We start from the raw sequence: 24,600 nt of genomic DNA, 5'->3' as shown, positions 1-24,600 counted from the left end.
GGGAGGAGAGACATCTGGAGAGTCATGACGTCTTCTCCTGGGAGGAGAGACATCTGGAGAGTCGTGAGGTCTAGTCCTGGGAGGAGAGACATCAGGAGAGTCATGACGTCTTCTCCTGGGAGGAGAGACATCTGGAGAGTCGTGAGGTCTAGTCCTGGGAGGAGAGACATCTGGAGAGTCATGACGTCTTCTCCTGGGAGGAGAGACATCTGGAGAGTCGTGAGGTCTAGTCCTGGGAGGAGAGACATCAGGAGAGTCGTGACGTCTTGTCCTGTGAGGAGAGACATCCGGAGAGTACTTCCGACTTCTCTTTGGTGGAGAGATGTCTGGAGAGTCATGCCGGGTCTTTTTGACAGGAGAATCCTGTCCTCTTCTCTTTGAGTTAAATATCTTGTGTTTTTGTGCCACGGTCCTTTTTACGCCTGCGCATTGCAGCCATAGGATCGCCTTCTCTTTCCTGTTCTCTCAACATGCGGTCAAGATCCTCAAGTGGCTTAAGGGCTTCGCGCAGCGCTTCCTTAAGTTTCTGGTGATGCATCTGGATCTGTGCCAACCTATACATACATTTTAACATAAACCATTGAACCACTTTTATAATTTTTTATGTGGATATAATCACATAAACTGTGATATTTGAAATGATCATGCACATTTACCCTTTTCCCCACTGAGCGTATTTCTCGTCTCTTGCCGCTTTTTCACCAGCTTTCTTTTTCTGTTCATTTCTCTCTGAATCCAGATCCCTCCTTTTGCCACTTTTGTCTCTGAAAATCGTCTGAGCCTTACGTGATTCATCTGGTCAAAGGGGATGAATGGGTAAGTATGTAGAAACTTCATTATTTAATTTTAGGACTAAATAAAATACGACAATATAGATGATAAGCTGAAATGAGATGCAAAGCTGTATGAAGCTCTTCAATCAATGGGTGTAAAAAAATCTTAAGAGAGAAAAGTTGATGAAACCTTCAAGTGGCTGATTGTGTTTTTCTCTGCGTCTGTTCTCCTTTTGCTCTTTCCTTAAAATGTCCACAGAAACCAGGCCTGCCTTTCCACCAGATAGCATCCTTTGGCCCTGGTTATAAAAAAAAAAAAGACAATTGAAAAATATAACATTTGAGTGAAATCAGATTTGACATTAATCTTTGTTCCAACACAGTCTGCTTACCTGTGACTGGCCTGGCCTACGAGGCGGTGACAAATCTCCATCCGAGTCCCTTCCACTCGGTGGCTGCCCCCTGGGTGGAGACTGGTCAGAGTCTGAGCCCCGTTTAGTTTTTGAGGGCCTCCTTGGGGGAGATTGGTCGGAGTCTGAGGCGTTTCCCTTCAGGGGCCTTTTCCTCGGGGGAGACGGATCCGAGTCTGAATCATGTCTATTCTGACCCTTCTTAGCCACCGCTGACCGATGAGGATCCGGTGAGCGTTTTTTACTTAACAAGGATGAGCTGAGCTTGCTTTTGTTGGAGGCTGAATCTGACAAAGACACAGTTAATTTGTTAATTTTCATTTTGTAATGCCTTTTGAACAAAAATTAAAGATTTATTATTAGATCAAGCTATGTCTTTAAAATAAATTTCAATTCAAAACTCATGTTAAATGGGTCTCTGCTTTTTACTTTTATTCATATGCCACACCAGATTCCACTTTACAATTTAAATGGATCACTGACCTTTACTTTGCATTTTTTCTGACTTTCCTGAACACTGTCTTGGTGGTGACAAGTCTGGGGAGTCATGGCGTCTTCTCCTGGGAGGAGAGACATCTGGAGAGTCGTGACGTCTTCTCTTGGGAGGAGAGACATCTGGAGAGTCATGACGTCTTCTCCTGGGAGGAGAGACATCAGGAGAGTCGTGACGTCTTCTCTTGGGAGGAGAGACATCTGGAGAGTTGTGATGTCTAGTCCTGGGAGGAGAGACATCTGGAGAGTCATGACGTCTTCTCCTGGGAGGAGAGACATCTGGAGAGTCGTGAGGTCTAGTCCTGTGAGGAGAGACATCAGGAGAGTCGTGACGTCTTCTCCTGGGAGGAGAGACATCTGGAGAGTCGTGAGGTCTAGTCCTGGGAGGAGAGACATCTGGAGAGTCATGACGTCTTCTCTTGGGAGGAGAGACAACAGGAGAGTCGTGACGTCTTCTCTTGGGAGGAGAGACATCTGGAGAGTCATGAGGTCTAGTCCTGGGAGGAGAGACATCTGGAGAGTCATGATGTCTTCTCCTGGGAGGAGAGACATCTGGAGAGTCGTGAGGTCTAGTCCTGGGAGGAGAGACATCTGGAGAGTCATGACGTCTTCTCCTGGGAGGAGAGACATCTGGAGAGTCGTGAGGTCTAGTCCTGGGAGGAGAGACATCTGGAGAGTCATGACGTCTTCTCCTGGGAGGAGAGACATCTGGAGAGTCATGAGGTCTAGTCCTGGGAGGAGAGACATCTGGACAGTCGTGGCGTCTTCTCTTGGGAGGAGAGACATCTGGAGAGTCGTGAGGTCTAGTCCTGGGAGGAGAGACATCTGGAGAGTACTTCCGACTTCTCTTTGGTGGAGAGATGTCTGGAGAGTCATGCCGGGTCTTTTTGACAGGAGAATCCTGTCCTCTTCTCTTTGAAGACAACTCGGGTGAGTCATGTCGACCTCTGCTTAATGAGCCAGCCTCTGTATTTTGATGTTCTTTTCCATTTCCTTCCTCTGTGTCATCATTTTGATCCACTTTTAGGAGAGGAAGTAAAACTATAGTAAACAACAGTCTTAACTTAATATTGCACAAATCCCCTCCTACTTCTGTGACTTCTTATTTACCTCCAATTGCTTTCCATCTGTTGCTGGTCCTAAAAACTTCCATCTGTTTCACTTCCTCAGGTCGATCATCAATCACCTCAGCAATCTGAACAGTTAACAAGAGATTAAGTTTTAAAACAGAACTTGTTGACATAACAAAATTACCCAAACTACAAGCATACCCATTTAATACAATAGATTAGATTTCAGCATTAAGTAAATGGCCTGTATTTGTATAGCGCTTTACTTAGTCCCTAAGGACCCCAAAGCACTTTACACGTTCAGTCATCCACCCATTCACACACACTGGTGATGGCAAGCTAAATTGTAGCCACAGCCGCCCTGAGGCGCACTGACAGAGGCGAGGCTGCCGGTGTTCCAGATCTACTGGCGTTTAGATCAACTGGCGTTAGTCGAACAGATGTGTGGCAGACTTCCGTTTCAGGAGCTGCTACCTACAGACTAGCAAAAAAACGCCAAATGTGTCATCTGTGACACTTGTGAGGTTATCTCAAACACACTCCGTCAGTCTTGATGCTGTTGAACAACAAAATGTTTAAAAATGTGGCGAGTTTACCTAGGGTTATCCTCATGCGCGACGCGATCGCGAAAACAGCAAACAATTAACACCATGCCGATGTTGTTCACAGGACAACAAGAGTAAACGATCGGGAGACTCTTGTTGTCGTTATCGTTCCCCTCACACGGTTTGTTTCTCCGAATTCAGCGTTTTTGCTTCACAACTAAAGCGAGCAGTTTACTTTGTGTGCACTAACATGGACTCGAGTCAACCAGTGCCACCACTGGCCAAGTGCCACAGCCTACAGCCAGATCAACTTGTGACACACATCTGCAGCACGTCTGAATTCGTTTCATGCACAAACATTTTAGAGTTGGTTGTTATATACAGTCTGTATAAGTGTGGTTAATCTAATAAACATTTGTAAGGAGATGGCAGTTACTGTGAATGTACAGCAGTTACACAGTGATTAGTAATAAACAGTCAGACAATGACCCTGACTTTCTCATTCAGTCTTGTAGATTGAATGCACCTTCTGTGGAAAGTGGTACCACACAGTGTGTGTGGACTTCCCCTGTGCAGAAGGCGACTACAAATGTTGTGCATGTTAAATAAACAGAAAAAAGTGATCCCTGTTGTCTTTGCTTACTGATTGTTTTCAGTGTTGACAAGCCACATTGCTGCCATTGCATCTTTCAACATGTTTGTGGGTAGATTTGGATGTACCAGGGGTAAGTGCAGCCACTCAGCCTCTACTCAATGTCATCATAGCAAGTTAATCTAGTAGTAGGCTATGGTAGGCTTGGTACTTGGCCACAGGTGGCAGCAGTGGACTGACCTCCATTTGAAACTGCTCCAGCTGCTGTGTGATAGTGGATCTGCTACAAATTGAAGATCATATGGAAGTTTTGGAAATTAACCCTTGTATTATGTTGAAAAACAAAAAAGTGACATTGATTTTGTTGCGGGTCATTTTGACCCATACTGTGTAAATCCACTCAGAATTGTCAAGAAACTGCAATAAAACAATAGCACCTTTATTTTCCATCAGATAAACATGTAGAACACAGACATACAACAGTGACTTTCCATAACTATTTTAGGAACAATTTGGTTTTTCGTTCTTACAAACACGTATTTTGAACTTGCCCAACGTTCTCAGTTTTTCAATGCTCAACATTTTCGATTTTGTCCACATGATGGACAGAATGTAACTGTGTGCTTTCTGCAGATGTACTTCTTGTATTTCTCACAAAAAGTGCTTGTTTTCAAACAGGAATCTTCCTAACTAAGATTTAAAACAAAAGATTTCTACGTCTCCTCCAGTCTCACAAACAGAACCAATCGACACACCTGAGTCACTGACTTTCTTATATCCACTCACTCTCACTGGCTCTGTTTATTACTAATCACTGTGTAACTGCTGTAAATTCACAGTAACTGCCATCTCCTTACAAATCTTCATTGGATTAACCACACTTATACAGACTGCATATAACTACCAACTCTCCAGCCATGTTGATGGATTGCCTATATTGGCTGGAAATATTAATTTCCAGAGAAAGGACACAGACAGACGATGCTTACAGGATGTGATGTGACAACACTAATGAAATATTGACGTGTCATATTTGTCCAAGGCGTATTTCATTGTTATGGAAAAAGAGAATATTAAAATCATGATGACCAATTGGAGCAGTGATTTCTATGACTTTGTGTATATAATTTGGAATTTTGTACAAATGTAGGCCAATAAGGAATATATGATATCATTTCATTCTTTTCAAACAGACACAATTGAAAGGTACAAATGTATTTTGCATGAAACACTGGGTTTAACAAAAACAACAACATTATCAGTACCCTCAGGTGAGGAAGTACCTTGTTCATGTGTGGTGGCAGCTGGGGACCTATGAAGCCAACACTGTTGTGAGGCATGGTGGCGATGGTGCCTGGGCTCACCACCGGCTGGGGAGATGCCTGACCAGATATGCCAGCGTTATGGTTCAAGTGGCTGTAGTCCCCAGTTTTTCCCACATCTGTGCACCTGATGACATGGAAAAAAGAATATTAACCATGACAAAGCATCAACATTATAACATTAGGTTATAATAATACATTTTCTACAAGAAAAGTGAGAATAAACATGTCTACATTATTAAATAATGATGGGAAAAGTTCTACTGAAGGAATAAGCCTAGAATGTTTAAAAATACCGATGTTTACTCACTTGATGTAGAAGAGGACATAGGCCTGCTGGTTGAGAACAGTGCTAATGTCACTGACTGACACGGACGAGTCATTCATCTGAAACCACTGCTCATTGCTGGCCTGTGAGACAGAATGAGAGAGATGTGACACAGCAGATTCAGTTTCTGAATTGAATTTGAGCTAAAAAGAAGAATCTTATGGTTATATAGGGGTCTTTTTTTTCTTTCTTTCAATGCATACAAAGTAGTTTTCTGCTGAAATGTGTTGTTTATGGTGTTTGTTTGTTTGTACTACGCAACAGCAGCATTCAAACAGATTCGGGCACAGCCAGTACCTTAATATAGCAGAAATAGTGTCCAGTATGACAACTCAATCCAGAGTGAACCAGCACAGCATACAGCCTGTAGAGCTGGGGCTCCCCGTGGGACTGCGACATGAAGGGCCGCAGATCCAGATGCTCCAAATACTTCACATCCTGATGACCACCAAACAAAAAAATTCAAACATTACATGCAAATATCCTGTTTTATAATAAAACAAAGCATCTGTCATGTATCTTTATGACTTAAGCAGACACTATTGGCCATTTGCCTTTGTGATTTTGCCTCCACTGAAGTCTGCAAAGCGTTTGAGTGAGATGGTGAGCACATTGGCGCTGCGATGGATTGTAAATCTTTTTGAGGCCGTTACCATTTTGTTGCACCTGAAGGAAACAAACATTCAGCTTGTTGACAAAAATCACACCTAAACACTAAAACTCATCATGGTTTGGCATCTCTTTGACTTACTTGGTGCATTTATAAGCATTTTCACCACCCAGCTGTTCTGGCTTGACAAACTGCTCCAGAGCTTTGGAGACATTTGGAGCAGTCTATATGAACAGAGAGAGAGAGGAAAAACCTCACACTCCATAATGCAGAGAATACATAGTAGCAACGTCACTTTGAATGTTGTCCAATTACCTTAATTTCCAGAGTGACATCCAGAAAAGGGTCAAATGTATCTGAGACAGCTTTGCAGTTTAAACATTTAACTGAAACAGAAATCAGTGCTATGAGTATCACACAAGCTGTAAGACATAAAAAGACAAATAAAAGAAAAATAAATCAAACCTTAAAAAACAGTGACTTACCTCTGGATCTTAGGTACCCGCCAAACACTTGATGGATGAAAGAGGTTGCCTGCGTTTGCCTGTCCAATCTATAATAAAAAGATAAAGCACAAAAGTTAACTAATAAGGACAGTGCAACAATTAACTGACTGACCATTTATTTTTTAGCATTTTGGAACCAGACAATCACTTTACAGTATTCAAGTAGCAGAAAAGACAATAGGAGGAATTGGAGCACGATTAATTACTTAAGAGGCCATCTGCTGCTACACGGGAAGAATTGATTTGATGAGAATTGACACTTTAGGTTCTTAAAAAAATAAATGAATTAATAAATTATTTTTAGGAGTCTAACAAGAAGCACAACACTCAGCCCAGTGCATCTGTTAAACGTGTAGTTTTGGTTAAATGTGCACATAGACTTCGAAGCTCTATAGTAACACATAGAAAAACCTGGATTTTCTGAATTTTGCTGCTGCAATAATAGCACTAATGCCATTAGGGTGAATAAGAGATGACCTGAGGGGTTGAGTGCTCCTGCTCACACTGCTTACCCTGTTGCCTCAGAAGAAATCTATACTAGACACTAAGTCTGGCAGCTCTCTGCCATAATCCCAGACACCTGTTTTACTACACGTTTAAGCCGCTTCTGATCTTTTCAAGCCCTGTTACCAAAACAAGCTACCACACCCAGTGTAAGAATACTTTCTGTGTTGGAGCAGTCAAGTTCATTAAAAAACTTGATATAATAATGAGGTATTATATCAAGTGGCTTGCCTAGTATGTAAACTGAGGTGTCAGTCAGGCAAGAGACTGAGGAATCTGCATTTCTGAAAAATACTCTCAGCAATTGAAGCATTAATAGTTAAAAGGAACTAGTATAAACTGCACTTCCTGAAAAACAGGATAAAGGATTTATTTCATATTCTCCTACTGTCACGGTGTTACCTCTACGTAGCTAATTATGGATCTTACTACATAATAAAGTGCAAACACTGTCAAGCCCAAGTAAAAATATTTTTGTGTGTTTAACTTGTTTAGAATGCATGCAATGTAAAATGACACTCACTTGGTTCCAGGTAAGCAGGACCTTTGCATAGCATCCACTGTGCACCGCAGGAATTCATGAGCATCTTCCTGGCTTCCATAGCTGAAGTGGTTTGCAATCCCTGTGTGAGGGGAACGAGGAAAAACAGAACCAAAAAACAAAGCAGGAGGTGAATTATTGTAAAGGATACCACAGTTAAATGCAAGTTTACACTTATTTAAAAACAGAATTCAAAATCCCTCCAGATTATTTCCCTCCAAAATTACAAAAGGTAAACAGTCACACAGCGCCTCCTATCATTAAAATATAGGTAAACACTTTGCACAGAGCACAGCAACAACAGTCATCCACTTACACCCAAGCTCATTGAGTACACCAATGGGCTTAATGACATTCCCAGAGTTGGTAAAAACCTGAATGATGTGGTTTTGCATGGTACACATCATACAGAACCCTGGCTCATGACCTGCAGCAGAGACAGAGACAAAATACTGAGTGAGTAAGGAGTGATACAATGTGAGAATCAGCGCAGGACTGCGTAACACCACTGTTGGTGAAATAAACTTACATGTTTTGGAGTGCTCCCGCGTCAGCATGTAGTTTGCTAAAGGAGGGGTGTAGCTGAGACACTGCAGGGCTGAGTTGAGGAAGCAGGTGTTCCCCATGTTCTGGAGGCCTGCACCAATGAGGTGAACCTGGGCCCAATTTAGGCTGAGCCGATCTGGTGAGAACAGCACCTTCTGGGGCAAGTCAATTCCATCGCCACTGCTGATCACTGACACACAGAGCCACAATTATTACTAAAAATCTGTTTCAATACATTTTAAAAAGGAGATAATTTAATGCCACCTTACTTATACAACCACACACTGGCACATGGCAAAGTCATGTCAGGACATCACAGTAATAGCTACAACTATTAACAGTTATATAATGTGATTCTGGCCACTGTGAAAAACTCCTAAACAGCCTCAGGAAGAAAGATAGGACAATTTGCCTTCTCCTTTGTTTCTGCTAAACAAGTTGGGCTGCCGGTCTTTATATAAAAACAGCAATTGCATCACGAGCTGAAGTGACTGATCATGCAAAGCTGGATGCATTACATAACTGGATGAATGAACGGAGAAGGGAAGCAGCAACACAACACCCACAAAAGCAGTTGTCAAACTTGTGTGAAAGCAGAAGCAAAAAGATTAGCTGTACGTTACTAAAACCAATTCTGACAAATATGGGTAAATAATGGCTAAAAAGTGTGGTTCCATATTTGCTAAAACTGGTTGGAAAACTATTCTGTCTGACAATAAAAATCTTCAAACAGCTTAAAAAGACATTTTGAAAAAAAGCCAGGCTTTGCTCTGACCTTGGTCCTTGGGCTGGTCCTCAGAGGAGGGTGTACTCTGAGGACCAGCCCCTTGGTCCTTGGGCTGGTCCTCAGAGGAGGGTGTACTGTTGTACACAGCAGCTCCAGGTCCGAGTCCGGCTGACTCGTAGTCAGACTTTTCTGAAGATCTGTCAACTATGGTCATTGTTCATAGCTGCATTAGGAACATAGACACATACGTTTATGAACTGAAAACAAAACAAAACAAAAAAAACAACAACAACTCATTGTTATTTTGGAAAAAGGGAAAGGGAAAGAAAACTTAAATACTACATCAATCCTACACTGGTTAGGTAGCAGTACAGTGAGTTTGGGCAACAACAACTAAATACAAAAGCCACATTAACAGATTATACCCAATTTCGCTGTGCAAAAAACTGCACAATGACAATAAAAAGCTCTAAGTCTCTTATAGCTTATAGTTAAATAACGCTATATTAAACACTGCCCTCATACCATCGCCTAAACTTTCAGCAAACAAGTATCAGAAATTGTGTTAGATTGGATGATTTGTTTACATTCAAAAACAGACTAGCATAAGTGAGAGCCAAATATTAGTTTTTGACCGTTTGTTTTTATTTGAATCATCTTGTCAGATTCCTTTTAAATAACAAACACCAGTAGACAAGAGTAACTTTCGACATCTAATTTAACTCTGTCCAACTAACAAACTTAAAATATCGACAAAAATTAGTGTTTAGAAAACTCAAGAGGGGAAATGCCAGATAACCCACTCGACCGAGGAAATTTCCAAGTCGGAAGCACGTTTACAACAGAAGCAGCTGTTCCCTCCCACCTGCTCTTACAGAGTGGCTCACATTGGCTAAATGACGGCTGCTAGGCCTTTAACACGCAGCGTCGCAAAACCTCAAGAAAACACACAAAAAACCCTGATCATATCAGACGGAGAGCAAGTTGAGAGCTTACCAGTCTTGTCAAATTCCGAGATGGACTGACGCGCACTTAAAGAAGATGCAAAAACCATGGAAACCACATAAACATATTTGTACATTAACATAAAGCTGTTCAATTCAATTCAATTCAATTTTATTTATATAGCGCCAAATCACAACAAAAGTCGCCTCAAGGCGCTTCATAAGTGTGTGTTGTACACACACACATATGAAGAGAGAGAGAGAGTATGCATAGTATGCAAACGGCTACCAAACAGCCATCATAATTCGTCATACAATGAGAACAGAACAAATCAACAATTGACAATGACTAATTAATATTAAAATCTGTAATATAATATATTGTTTGGAGTTTAGTCCGTTACTGTTACTATTTTTACCATTTCTTCTTGGAGCAACTGTAATCCACATAATTTCCTTAGGGATTAATAAAGTATTTTGATTCTGATTGTTTCAGGATGACCTGCCATTATCCAATGACACATCTGCTTACCTGTATCTTTTGCTCGTTTCTCCTCCTCTTCTTTTCTCTTTTTTCTAAACTGAAGACCTGATGGCTTTGAACTTTTCTTGTCCATCTTCCATTGGTTTTAATTTTGCACTGCAGTATGAACACCCATCCCTCAACCCAAGGATCACCACAACATGATCTAACACACCTTTCACAGATTCACTTTGTCTAGGGTGCATTTCTGAGATTTCACACAACCCAGGATTCAAATCATGAATACATAATGGGCTTGGATTTACATCATTATGAATGAAATGCGCTCTATTTGGAAGCAGCCGCCCCCTCCTCCCCTTTCGGTTGTGTGTGAGACTTTAAATCATCAAACTGTAAATTTTAAATTGTTATTGATCCCTTTATCCCTAGTCCTAAAGTGTATATTTATTTTCTTACTCTTCTTATATATATTGTTTGTTTACTTGCACTGATGTAACTGGAGCTTAGTCGTCTCCTTGTTCAGTCTGACGTCACTAGCCGTGTCTGGACCTAAACTCTGCTGCAGGTCCATATATCAAACGATAACTATGGCATTACTAAGTGTTGAAAAACTGTCTAAAGTCTTTCATCTTTAATAAAATGATCAGCGTTCTGCTCTACCAGGTGTAACAATTGAGTTTAACATCCAGGCATCCATGAAAACGGAATTTATGACATTTAACGGAGTTAGAAGTTAGCAGGGAGTTAGCTCGCTAGCTTCTATCTAAATACAATATAGCATGTCCTGACTGCCGGGTTTTGGAAACAAATGAAAATGTACAGCTCTGCTATCACTTCCAACATAAATGAAGACAGAAAGCTAAACAGCAGTGACGTTTGTAGGGTTACTGAAGTTGGGCTAGCTGGTATATAATGATGTGCTACGTGACCGCTAGCAACACAGCTATGTTAGCATAATATAAACAAGCTAACTTTTTTCCCACTCGATAAAAGTTAACGTGAGTTTTCTCGGTGGTCAGGAACAAATGTAATCGCATGGCAGGATGCTGTAAAAGGACCAAACTTCAGCCAGGAGAACAACTGAGATAATCCATCCACAATACGAGGTTAGTCATTCATATACTGCTGCATGGGCTGGGCTGCAGTTACATTCTAAGGTTTTAAAAACTGAGCTTAAATAAATGATTAGCGGTAATAAAAGCCGAGGGAGGTCAACAGTGATCACTGACTGTTTTAGGAGCTTTTTGAGATTAAATAGAAGAAAATACAAAACATTAAACATGTTAACAACACAAAAGCCATATTAAACGCAGACTACTTTAGGCCCGGAAGTAGGATTTGTCACGTCATCACTTAACCATCGGATAGCATGTGAAATAGATGACACTTTCAACAGTTATGTCCAGATTAAGGGGGACTACAGAAGTGTGTATACTAAAAAAAAAGAGAGAGAAAGAAATTTAAATAAATACAGCATATTTGTGCTTCACAGTCAATTCAATTTTATTGATATACCGCCAGATCACAAGAACAACCTCCTCAAGGTGCTTTATACTGTAAGGTAAGAACCCTACAATAACACATAGAAAACCCCAACAATTAGCACTTGGCGACAGTGGGAAGGAAAAGCTCTCCTTTTACAGGAAGAAACCTCCAGCAGAACCAAGTTCACGGAGGGGCAGCCACTTGAACTGACCCTGTGTGTGTGTGTGAATGACTGGAGGGAGACAGGACAAAGACAGGCTGTGGGAGAGAGACAGAAAGTATTAATATTTAATGATGCAGAGTAGTGTACAAATACAAGGAGAGCGAAAAAAGATGAGTGAAGAAGAAACACTCTGTGTATCATGGAAAGCCCCCAGAACCATAAACCTATTGCAGGGTAACAAAATCTCCCGAATCCAAACTGGGAGCTGGTTCCATAGAAGAGAGGCTTGAAAGCCAAAGACTCTGCCTCCCTTTCTACTTTCAAATGCCCAAGGAACCATGAGTAAGCCAGCATTCTGAGACTGAAGTGGTCTGTTGGGGTTATATGGCGATACGGAGTGGTTGATTCTCAAGCTTTAGCTTACATATTGTGTGTGTGTTTGAGTCAGATATAGCACATTTTTAACCCATTGCTCAGTACGAGTAACATGTCCATGTCATTCTCCCTTATAGTCACTGCACTTTGTCCCACATTTATTTGGTCCTACGTTTATTTGGATCTGGTCACATTAGTTGTCATGCATTGGGGGTACTGAAATACAGTAGGACGTGTTCTCCTGGAGTCTACCACTGGGATGTTAACAGTGGATTGGTTTCTAGGTCCTGTTGGCTGCCTGGGACCTCCATAGATCAGGTGTGCTCTGGATTCTCAGTGGGCTTGTTTTGTTGGGGAAAGTAGCTTAATACCTTTGTTGAGCAGTTTTTGTGGTCTGGTTTTCATCCACTTGTAGAGGCTGCTGTTACTGGGGAGTGTAACTGCGATGGGATGCATGACTGGTCTGCAACAATGTCCAGGTGGGTTGGTAAGTGTCAAAACACCACCCAGTGCCAGCACCCAAAGTATCCCAGATGAACACTGCATTGTAACAGGCAATCAGTGTTAGTTACCCTGTAGTTATGTAGTTAATGAGGTGGCTCATCGATGTACAGTACATCTAGGCGTCTCTAGTTGTCTGTGAGGAAAACGGGGTTTAAAAAAAAGAGAAAAAAAGGGAAAAACGGCAGGGTACTTTTTAATCCTTTAACACATCAGCTGACATACTCAGTTCCTTGTAACGCTTTCACTTCACCCGGAATATACTGACAATTAGCGCTGAAATGAAACAGATTTTCAGGACTTTAATTTGAGCTGTTGTGTTATTTAAGTATTTATTCATAGGAAAATAATTTATTTAAAAATTTGCTCGAGTATTTTCTATTATTAAAATTATTGTTGTTGTTGCTGCCGCTGGTGTTCATATTGTTAAAAACCTGTGGATCACAGAGTTATCGGCCCATTTGTATTCTTTGCCAAGTTTTCCACCAATTTCAGCACGCGCCAGCAGGAGTCTCCCGTTCCCATAGTAACAAGACTAGGATCCGTCCGTAGACAAAGTTAGCCAGTCTTTGCCGACTTCTTTCTTTGGTGCGACCAACATTAAGCCCTGTTAGTTACTCTGCACGGCCGTACGTCCGCTTTGCTTCACCTAATAAGTAAATAAGAAGTCAGCGCGACGCCTTATATGAAAGTAGCGACAGTAAGAAGGCTGGAGAGAAGCTGCATGGAGCTCGTTGTATAGCTTAGCCAAGCCTTCTCTATCAGAGACTCTGTTGTGTTCTTGTGTCCGGAAGTTCTGCTGGGAAAAAAGTAAGAAAGGCATGAAAAAGAGTAGCTGGAGGAAATTTCTGAGAAATTTGCTCGGAGCACACTGAAACACCGTTTGGTGTCTCGCCGAGGAGGCAGAGAAGGCGTCGTGCTGTTGTTCTCTCGTAATTAGCGGCGTGTATTAATCTAGCGATGGGTCTGCCGACGCTGGAGTTCAGTGATTCTTTCCTGGACAGCCCGGATTTCAGAGAGCGGCTGCAGTGCCATGAAATAGAGTTGGAGCGAACCAACAGGTTCATAAAAGACCTCATCAAAGATGGAAACATGCTCATATCTGCCCTTAAAAGTAAGTACGCGCTGATTAATAGCTGATTCTTGGGAGCGAATGTGCTTTACAGTTTGCAGTGATTTATGCAACCTGATCCAAAGGGAAGTCCTCTGGGTATCATTCCAAACAGAACCACTGTAGGGACTTGAACCTTGAGTGTCTCATTTTTCATTTGTGTGTGTAGTATGAGCAGGACAGTTTGGAAGGTAGTTACAGTGTTATGCACAGTGTAGGTCTGTGATATACACAGCAGCTATTGCGCGAGTTAATAATTAATAATATTTGTTCACCTTAATTTGTTGATGTAGGTCACCTTTACAATATTGTAGTCTGCTGTTACATACAGGTTTTAACTAGCAGAAAGCAGCAAACAGCTGACAACTGCCTTGAGGGCCCAAAACAGCAGGACCACCGCCTAACCTCCACCCACCAAGCTACTATTGGGTGTTACCTGATTTCGGCTAGATTACTGAAAATATATAAAAAGACCATGTCCACATTAACTATATCAGTGATGTTTTTGATTTTTTTTTTCTATAAACAGTGGGTATTTTTTTTAAAAGTGGCAGAAGAATGTTAATTTAGCTTGTTTTGCTTGGGTATTAGTACTAAACCTAAAGGCACTAAACTCTCAATTTCTTTAAAACAGAGGAAAAGTGGAAATATTCACATTTTTGCACATATGAATCTTTATTATTATCACATTTGGGGTTTTTCCTGAATACAATTTTTTTTAAACGCCAGCCCCAGAATACCTTGTATTTATTAAATGGTTGGAAATAACTGGAACACGCAAATGCTATGCAAAGAAAGTCTTAAAGAAGGTTGCTCAGTCTCATGGCATTCACCATCAAATAACCTTACATAGTACAGGTCAGCCCCCAAAGATCGCGTTAATGACTGTGTGTTTATTAATTTTGACACCTTCATTTGACAGTATAAAGGCACATGGCTGGGTTACTGACTGGGTGCCATATTCTTGTCCTGATGACAGCTTTCAAACAGCATATACCTCCTTGTTGTTTGTAGTGTTTGATTAAGGTGGGGGGGTGGGGTTTTTGGCTCACCTGTTGGCTGAGGTCATCACCTGCCGCTGCCAGCTGTATACACACAAGGTCAAAACAAGGCAGAGGTTTGTCAGAAAACCTTACCTACTTCCGAACTGGATGAAGAAGAACATGAAGTCTAAAGAGGCTGAAGCTTCAATTTTATTGTTTGATCACCACATTTCAGCTTGCAGCTTTCACCAGGGTGAAGCAATAATACCACAAGTGTTGCTGGAGTTTTAACCTCTGTTAAAAGAAGCATGACCAGACTTCAAAAACAGTAAATATAGGACAAGAAGTATGCTTGTGAGGGACAATGTGGGACATATTACCAATGCTGAGAGTAAATCAGTGAAAGAGAGATATATTTTATTTGAATGTTTTCCAAATCTCTTGCTAAGTAAATATGTGTACTTTTTCGCATTAGATGTCTTACTCTCATGCATCCTCTCTCTCTTAAAAAAAAAAATCCCAGCAGCCTTTAAAACTGTTGTTAACTGTTCAGAGGATGATTTCTCTGATAATAATCTAGGTTTTAGTTCATCCATGAAATGGCACATCTCATTTTGAGCTGAAAAAAAAAACCTCTTGAGAATCACCTACCACTAGTTTTACACAGTTATTAAGGGTTTTCGAGTCTTTATTGTAGTTGTATATTTTATTGTGTTTATACTTCACAAAAGTCTCCAATGTTTGTGTTATTGTGGTGATTTCCACATGTTAACTTCAGGAGAACCTTGATGAAATGATGTCTTTTGGTGCAGCCTCTAAGTAAAAAGCCATACTTTGGAAAAAGTGTGTGCCTAACAGTGTTGAATTGTAAGATTGAGGGAACACGAGGGGGTCACCTTAAACACACAAGGTGTTTGACTGCTCTGTGACCACACAGATGTGAAATAACCTGAAAACCAGTCAAAAGCAAGTTATTTGACACCAAACAAACCCTCATCAGAATAAGCACATTAAGCACATTTTTCTGCACGAATGCAGTCTAGGACATAAACAGTCCTGGACACCAAATCGAGTGCAGAATGAAGTGGTTGTTTTGTTGTTTTCATACATTCAACCTGAACAAAGTTTTTGCAGTAATCTGGTGTACACTGATAGAAATATAAATGACAGTTTAATGGTTTTATTACCAGTTTGCAGTGGAGTGGTATGATTAAGATGTTTTCTCAGCGGCTGCCCTGCACAACAATCTCAGGGTGTGTTAATGACAGAATGCAGCCAAGTATTTTGTGTGCCTTAGAGAATAAACTGTGGTATTAAACTCTATTATTGGAGTGTTGTTTGGACACGTAAACACACAGGAGATTGTTGCAGGGTGTGGCACTTCATTTACATCACACTTGAAGAGACTTGTAGGAAAATATATTAATGGTTTATTACAGGATGGAATAAGTGATTTTTCCCTGCAACCTGTAGAACAAAGGGAGCATTTCAGGTGGCCGCTGATGGCAACTTGTGCAAAAAGCTAAACAGGCTAAGTTAAAGATGTTACCCGTAATCCAGCTGTTAACAATGCTTTAGTTGACGTAATGAACTTCTACCTGTCTTCCTCAGGTCTTTCTCTTGCTGTACAGCGATTCTCACAGTCTCTGCAGGAGTTTCAGTTTGAATGCATTGGAGATGCAGAGACTGATGATGAGGTCAATATAGGTGAGACAGAAATGCCACTTTTTACACAAGCTTGCACAATATTTAAGATATGCAAAGCCTTTTACAGCAGTGGGATGTGTTATTTATTTTGCAGCCCAGTCTTTAAAGGAGTTCTCTCAGCTCTTAAGCACCATGGAAGAGGAGAGAAAACGTCTGGTAAGAAAATGTGTGATTGTATTTGAGTGTGGGTGCGTAGAAATACAGACTTGGTAGCAGTTTGATACATTGATAACTAACTGTAGGATGTTTGTTCTTGTAGATATTTATACCTGTCATCTTTCTCTGGCTGACTATGCTCATCTCTTAAAAAAATTAACCAAACTGCTATCACCAAAGTCTAAACCAACCAGAAATGTGTTCGCACTCTATGTCTCCTGTTGAGCAGCAGAAAGCAGCAAGTGCATCCCATCTTTAAGCACCTGTAATTTTTTTTTTAATAGTAAGAATTTGAAAATACTGTGGCAGCATGAAAGGGAAAAAATACCACTTGAATCTGAGGCTTCCTTCAGGTCTGCAGAACTTTATCACGAGAGAACTGAAACTAGCCTGTTTTGGTTCCCTCTCAGTTCTTTCTCAGTGTCATTTTGGCCGAGCTGAAACCATCTCACTGTACATTACCTTACTAACTACTATACACTGACCAAAAAAGGAGTAAATATTAAAAATAGGATCACCAGGAGGCTAGAAAGCAATTTCAAATGAATGCTAATGATCAACCCAATATGTGACTGTAAATGTGTTCACAACTTTTTCACCAGCCCAAGTGGACAAAAAAAAAACATGTTTATTCACCATTACTGATTAAGATTTAAGTCATTAGTTACTAGGGCTGCTCGATTATGGCAAAAATGATAATCACGATTATTTTCACTGAAATTGAGATCTCGATTATTTGACGATATTTATTTAACCCTTTAAGACCTACCATAGAACTAAGTCCGCCAGAGCTTATATTATTTTTTTACATGTTGTAGTGCCATTTGTGGGAGCATTTCAAGTTGCTATACAACTGATATGGCCCATATTTTAATAATATGTATGCATTAAGTCCATAGTAACTACATTAATTGCAAAAAAGTGCAATAAACTACAAAAAAATTGAAAATAGTTTTTGTTTTGTTTTTTACATATATTTCTACTTGGAGAAATTTAAGAGGTTTATCCCTTAAAACTTTAAATACAAAAAAGTTGCAAAAAATAGTTTACAACAACAGGAAATTTATTTTGAGTGTCTTCATAGTTTTATTTTTGAGATACACCAATTTTTATATACACTGCAGAAAAAACAAAAAAACAATCCTATGATGCAAATTTGCAAAGAAAACAGCAGGTGCATCAAAATAAACTATTTCCAGCAGTGCAATTTGAGTTCTAAGCATCTCAGAAACTATTCAGAAAAGTCAAACATGACCAGTATAGGTTTTTAAGGCCTACAAGTAAAAAACTACATTTCCGCGAAAATGACGTCACTTCCAGTTTCGGCCAGGAAATGGCGGACATGCGATAGTTCGTGCTGATGTCTGTTTCACTGTGGGAAGTGTTACTAACAGCTGATCGGATCGACAAAGCATGTTTCTGGAATATTATGTTTTTGTTCCTGCAAGCGCTTTTTATGCAATTTTTGCAAAGCTATATGTGGAAGGAAACCGTGACCGAGGACAAGCTGATGGCATAAGATGTAAGTACAACTCCTCCGGTTTCATATACAAAACAAATTATTGCGCTAGCTTACACGGTTCAGGTTCTACAGGGATTTAAAAATCGTTACACAAAACGGAGCGTGCTGCTCTGACCGGATTTAAAGGGTTAACAATGACTTTAAAAAATAATATAAAATAGTGTGCAACACCACTGAAGTTTTTTTTAACCTCTCTTTTCAACCAACGGCAGTCACTCTCCTCTCCAAATAACTTCTGCTTAGCTTTCCGAGCTTCCCTCGGGTCCTCTTAATCAGCGGTCTCCAACCTTTTTTGCGCCACGGACCAGTTTATGCCCGACAATACTTTTTACGGACCGGCCTTTAAGGTGTCGCGGATAAATGAGGGAGGGGCTAATAATCGGCTCAGTCATTTTTAATGATCGTTGAAAGCCCAGATCGTAATCGTGATTAAAATTCGATTAATTGAGCAGCCCTATTAGTTACTATGTACAGGATTTCTGTTTAAAAGCTGAACTCATTCTTAGCCACTGTCACTTCCTCGAGCTCCTACTTCAGTCCAGTTCCCACAAGTCTGATTCACACCTTCTTCTTTTTTTAGTGAATACGTTTTACCGACAGCACTTTGTGCACCATGGCAATTTGGGAAATGTCTTTGACTCAGAGAACCTCCATCAGTCAGAGGTCTTTGTTTCAGGGTGACTCGAGTCTGGCACAGTCTGTGTGAAGGCAAACCTGTGCGCATGTGCAATGTATGTGCATAGTATGCAACCTCATGTGTGTGTCTTTGTGGTTGTGAGCACGGTCTGGTTACAGAGGCACCATGTGGAACCTATTCTGCCAATTCCCCTGTGAGCGTGAGCACAGCCCCAGTGCCTGGGAAAGTCCATATAAGGGTCCTGTGTGTGTGTGTTTGACTGCCCATTTCTCTTTGTGAGTGTGTATGTGTGTGCACGCATTTCGATTGCATGCTTTTCCACTTAATGTGGCACTACTCCAACCCTTCTAACAACATCATTATTATCATTATTATGTTTAAGGGAAATTCCAGCAAATGAGTTCCTCTGAAATACCTACCCGTCCAACCTGAAAAGACCATTATTGTGACCTGACAATGGACTTCAGTCTCTTAGATTTCACTTTCATCCAGCTGAATGTAATAAGAAACCAGATCTCTTTTGGGGTATTAGGGCAGCACGAAAGTCAAAGTGAAAGTGGAGTCATGATGTGGGAGTGGGGGTATATTTATAGTCTGATGCTTAAATCAACTGAGACAGAACAAAGTAAGATTTGACCGACATTTGCAATATATAGACTCCTGACTAAAGAGGGCAGAGACCTAATGTAAACACCAGAGTCCTCATTTCTGATAACCCCTCTGTACCACAGCCTCTCACTCACAAGTTTCTCATACATACTGCAGCAACTCAACCAGCAGAAATGTTACAGCAGTTTTACTGTAATTTTTCTGATGAAACAGGCCAGTGTTGGCCAATATTTTGTGAAATACTTTGCATCAGAGCTCTTTGGTTTGCAGTATTTCAATGACTACTGGCAAAAAAACAGTTTTATGTCTAGTGTTTTTAAATAGAGTGATGTGCAAAAGTCTTGAGCCACCCCTCATGTCTTTATCTTTTTCTAGGACAACAGGAATACATTGTATAAAGCAAAAAAAAAAAAAAAGGGCATTTCTGACAAACCTTATAGTCAAAATTGGATATCACCACCGAGCAACTTTATTCTTCAACAAGACCTGAACTCTCTTTGGCAAGCTTTCTTTCTTCAAGTAGTCTTCAGGAACAATTCTACAGGCTTCTCGAAGGACAATCAGATTTTTTCTTTTTATCCTTTGGATGTTGGCTGCCTTTTGTTCCATTCTAATCTCACACTGTTGTTGTTGATGTTGAAGTCCAGGTTCAACATTATTGTGGGGAGGCCAATCCATGACTAATAGTGTTTCATTGTGTGTTTTCTATCCAGGTATGCGGTTTGTTTGGGGTAATTGTCATTTTGCAAATGGTCAGATACAAAGACTGGATAGCAAATGTGTGAAAAAGGAGCCGATGTCAAAAGAAAAGCTTTAAAAGACCTTCAGAAAGTCTGGCTTTGGCACAATATAAAGGAATGTGAGATGGCTTGAGGCTTTGGCAGAGTACTGTATGTGCCAAGCATGACGAAATCATAACTAAATGTTTGTGCTGGGTGTTACTGTGATGTTTGAACAGCTCTTCAAGGTGATGAAGCTTAAGCTTTGTTTTTGTTTTGTTATGTCAGCAGCAGGTAAAGTGTAGGCATTAAAAGGTGTTTGATTATTCAGATCATTTGCTTTGCTCAAATTAGAGCTGGGCGATAGAACGATAACGATATGTATCGCGATATAACTTTTACTCGATAGAGAAATTAAGCTATCGCGATAGACCTCGCCGCTCTTGTTCTCTTAAAAAAAAAAAAAAAAAAAAAAAAGGTCAGCCGATCCAAATTCAGTAGCGCAGAGCCACGTCGCGTGACTTGTTACGTACAGCACAAGTGCCAAGCCGCACGTGTGTTTGTTTGGGAAGCAGCCAGCGGGTAATGGAGCCAGCGCGTAATGGAGGAAATGAGTGTGCCGACTAGAAAAATCAACCGAGCGTGACCGAAGAGAAAACAGATGATGGTTCCAATGCCGGAGAGATTGTCGAACGGAAGAGCCATAGAAGTTCCGTAGTGTGAAGGTATTTCGGCTATTTCAAGTCTGACAAAAAACAGAGTAGCGTGCACTGTAAATTGTGCCGAAAGCAAGTCTGGAAATACAATAAACTGGTGCATGCGTCACACTGTGCGCCACGTTATTGTTTCGGTGAAATGAATTTCTACAATACTGTTACTGTTAATTCTACTCTCTGCAGTGTTTAAATGCTTACATATACACACAGTTACTGTCCCTCCACACATACGACTCGGTTCTGCTTCTATGCCCCAGCTTTGTTTACTTTTTCCCACCGAGGCTTCTAGACTTCTGATTGGCCAACATTTCTGCACGGTTAGGAATCTAGCGCCACCTGCTGCTTTGGCATGTTCATAGCAGCGTTTTCCTTCATTTCTGCCTTTATGTGTGGACGGGATTATTTTTTAAAACGAAAACGGAAAATCTCAGTTTTCAAAAATACCCGTGTACGTGTGGACGTAGCCTCAGTCTCTGACTGGAAGCGCTAATTCGTCATTCGGCTTTTGTCAGACTAAATTAACTGTTAAAACTGTTTGAAAAGCTCAGCTATACAACAAGGAGAGATTGAGAATTTTCTTTTAGTTCTCAGTTTATTTGATACTGACAAAAGTTAGTCAGTTTTGTCTGTTCTTCTGTAAAACAAACTAAGATTTATTTTTAGAATTAATATTTTGTTTCTAAGTGGAATTGACAATTTAGTCTGTTTCATTTGTTCTATTTTGAAACTTAAACGCTTTAGCGGCTGTCTTTTGTGTAGTTTGCAATATTTGCCTTTATTTATCTGAAAAAGTCTCATGTTCCTTAAGTACATCTACCCTGTTGAACTTATTATGGGAAATAAATATTTAAAAACAAGCTGCTGATTATTTCACATTTTACTTGTGAGCAACGGCACATTTAAATCTTACAAATATAGTTATTTGGCTTATATCGTGATAGATATCGTTATCGCCTGAAATGAAAAAAACATATCGTGATATGAAAAAATCTCATATCGCCCAGCTCTAGCTCAAATATACATACCTTGCTACCTCTGTTCTCAATAATTTCCATTTAAATAGTTTACAATTGACAAGGTAAATAGAGTAAATCTCAACCAGAAATTTGCTTTTATACAACAATTTGGTGAAGTTTTCGATAGATTGTCTTGTTAGCATATTGATTTGAAATATTTTGAATTAAATTTTCCTGTTTTAAGGTAAAACTCTCAGAATAATAAAAGGCAAGCCTCTGCTGACCAGTTGATAAAAGCTATTTTGAGTGAGACGCTAAAGCCCTCATGGGAGCTGTTGCTTTATTTATGTTGCTTGTCTCGATATTTACTCGATATGACACACTGAGCTGACTGCATTTTCTGTTTTCATCTCTTAGATCCAAAATGCTGATGATGTTTTGATCTCACCACTCGAGAAGTTTCGGAAGGAACAGATTGGAGCTGTAAAGGTATACCTCCTCTTCTTATAGTCGAAGGGTCACTGCTGAGTAGATTATGAACATGGATGTTGCTTTCATTTGGTATGCAGCACTCTGGGTGGTGATCAGACAGATCACTCTGCTTCTTTCTGGTCCCGCTCGGGTTGTTAGTCAGCGATCAGAGAATCCAATTTGTCGAGATAAATGATGGATCACAGTCCAGTGTCAGCAACAAGGTCATGGGAACGGACGCTGGGAGGGCAAGAAAAGGAGCACGTCACAGACAGAGGGATGGTTGAACTCAGACAGACAGTGTAAACAAAAAATGAGTTTGGTGTCTGGTTTCAGCAGCTGTCTCGAGTTGTATAATCCAGTTTTATCTATTTTTTGGTTTCCTCTTTTCTTTTTCAGTGAAAAATAAGGATGTAGATAGCAGCATCACGTGGTCGATTACTAGTCCTGAAAATGAAATCAAAGCTCACTTCTTTGTATTACTGGAAGTAACTCCTCAGCCTGAAATGTTGCAGGTGTTTGCGTGAGAAATGCCAGTAGTCACTTCTCAGAGAATAGAGATACACGTGTGGCATTGAGAGCTACAGCTGTTTTTGTAAAAGAGATGTTATCGTAACTATTTTTAGTGTGCCCACCGTAACCCTTTGTGTACGGTTTGTCAGAAAGTCCTTAATCCATAGACAGGTGGAATATGGGACTCCTAGGGTTAACAGCTTGCACACCAGCTGTGAGGAAGGATGGTGTTAAAGGCAGAGCTAAAGTCAATAAAGAGGAGGCGTGTGTAGCTCCCCTGGTGCTCCAGGTGCGACAGGGTAGCATGGAGAGATGTAGATGATGAGATATTTTAAAGCCTCGATTATACACGGACCACTGGAGACCCAACGACTGAGTAATCATTCCAGTTATACTTCTTTAAACTGCACTGCCTACGCGCATATGTAGTTGGTGCATTGTAATTGAAATTCACAGACACCCAAGAAGATTCGCAGATGTGGAAAGTATAAAACCCACTTAAGTCTGAACAACACTTAAGTCTGGTGAAAAAGCGGCAAGAGACGAGAAATACGCTCAGTGGGGAAAAGGGTAAATGTGCATGATCATTTCAAATATCACAGTTTATGTGATTATATCCACATAAAAAATTATAAAAGTGGTTCAATGGTTTATGTTAAAATGTATGTATAGGTTGGCACAGAGCCAGATGCATCAGCAGAAACTTGAGGACGCGCTGCACGAAGCCCAGAAGCCACTGGCACGTCACCGTGACGATGAGGATCTTGACCGCATGTTGAGAGAACAGGAAAGAGAAGGCGATCCTATGGCTGCAATGCTCAGGCGTAAAAAGGACCGTGGCACAAAAACACAAGGTGTTTAACATTATATATGTTTTATTTTATTTATGACTTTATTTTATTTCACCAGGTCAATCCTTGTAAGAAGCTTTTAAATAGCAGCAGTTTTGTTTTTGCTACTGTTTGTATTTTTATTTATTTGTATGTTTGTTTTGATTTTTTGTAGAGAAACCTCGATATAAAGGCCCTGCTCCACCTCCAAACCGGTTCAATATTCCACCGGGGTACCGCTGGGACGGAGTTGACAGGTAGAGTTTGTGCATCGGTGACAGAGGAAAACCGTTGAGGACAGAACTGTAGTTTAATATTGAATGTTTTTAATACACACATCAGTTTGTCATTTTGCACATTAATGGTAAAGAAATTGTGATCATTTTTTTCCACGTCTATATTAAATTTGCGCCTAATTGAATGGATTGTCTTTGGCCTTTTAGCTTGTCGTATCATAATTAATAGGGTTATTTTATTTGTGTCTTGCAGGTCAAATGGTTTTGAACAGAAACGCTACCAGAGGATGGCAGATAAAAAGGCTGTGCAGGAAGCGGCCTATAAATGGAGTGTGGAGGATATGTAAAGGCTTTCAGAAAATGATGAATCTGGAGCAGAGCTAAAGAGCACACCTGCTCAACCTTTATGTATAATTTTTATGCTGTTAGAACAACAAGACTAGATGCATCTACGCAGCAAAAGTTCTTTTTTAAATAAACTACATAGAAGAATTTGTTTCACCTTTCCAAACCCTT

General features: G+C 40.4%; 2 protein-coding genes across 2 annotated transcripts; one reads left to right on the top strand and one right to left on the bottom strand.

The window, feature by feature from the left end:
* Window positions 1-382: 382 nt before the first annotated feature.
* On the bottom strand, window positions 383-9,180 carry LOC146624187 (uncharacterized). The gene is made up of 17 exons (XM_085364497.1): window positions 9,015-9,180; window positions 8,223-8,429; window positions 8,010-8,120; window positions 7,676-7,775; window positions 6,628-6,695; window positions 6,458-6,528; window positions 6,284-6,366; window positions 6,087-6,198; window positions 5,830-5,970; window positions 5,515-5,615; window positions 5,166-5,331; window positions 2,786-2,870; window positions 1,667-2,695; window positions 1,166-1,470; window positions 964-1,072; window positions 657-795; window positions 383-554 (listed from the first exon to the last, which is right to left on the bottom strand). The coding sequence occupies exons 1-17, from the start codon at window positions 9,178-9,180 to the stop codon at window positions 383-385; spliced, it is 3,165 nt and encodes a 1,054-aa protein (XP_085220623.1).
* Window positions 9,181-13,487: 4,307 nt separating this feature from the next.
* LOC146624186 (rho GTPase-activating protein 42-like) lies at window positions 13,488-24,559 on the top strand. The gene is made up of 8 exons (XM_085364502.1): window positions 13,488-14,032; window positions 16,624-16,719; window positions 16,814-16,875; window positions 22,452-22,523; window positions 23,475-23,588; window positions 23,691-23,872; window positions 24,024-24,105; window positions 24,338-24,559. Exons 1-5 carry the CDS (start codon window positions 13,879-13,881, stop codon window positions 23,535-23,537), a joined length of 447 nt encoding a protein of 148 aa, XP_085220628.1. The 5' UTR covers window positions 13,488-13,878; the 3' UTR covers window positions 23,538-23,588; window positions 23,691-23,872; window positions 24,024-24,105; window positions 24,338-24,559.
* The last annotated feature ends 41 nt before the right edge of the window (window positions 24,560-24,600 follow it).

Source organism: Diplotaxodon limnothrissa, linkage group LG10, assembly GCF_057381915.1.
Source record: "Diplotaxodon limnothrissa isolate DT_005_m linkage group LG10, D_limnothrissa_male_GT1.1, whole genome shotgun sequence".
Lineage (NCBI taxonomy): Eukaryota > Metazoa > Chordata > Actinopteri > Cichliformes > Cichlidae > Diplotaxodon > Diplotaxodon limnothrissa.
This window is presented reverse-complemented; position numbering and strand designations above follow the sequence as displayed.

Bases quoted from the DNA above. Each gene is read 5' to 3' on its own strand.
- LOC146624187 (XM_085364497.1), bottom strand. From the start codon at position 9,180: ATGACCATAGTTGACAGATCTTCAGAAAAGTCTGACTACGAGTCAGCC. The intron at 8,430-9,014 runs GTCAGAGCAAAG...TCTGTGTGTCAG, and splicing joins GGACCAGCCCAAGGACCAAG to TGATCAGCAGTGGCGATGGA. The intron at 796-963 runs GTTTCATCAACT...CCCTTTGACCAG, and splicing joins ACACAATCAGCCACTTGAAG to ATGAATCACGTAAGGCTCAG.
- LOC146624186 (XM_085364502.1), top strand. From the start codon at position 13,879: ATGGGTCTGCCGACGCTGGAGTTCAGTGATTCTTTCCTGGACAGCCCG. The intron at 16,720-16,813 runs GTGAGACAGAAA...TTTATTTTGCAG, and splicing joins TGATGATGAGGTCAATATAG to CCCAGTCTTTAAAGGAGTTC. The intron at 16,876-22,451 runs GTAAGAAAATGT...TTCATCTCTTAG, and splicing joins AAGAGGAGAGAAAACGTCTG to ATCCAAAATGCTGATGATGT.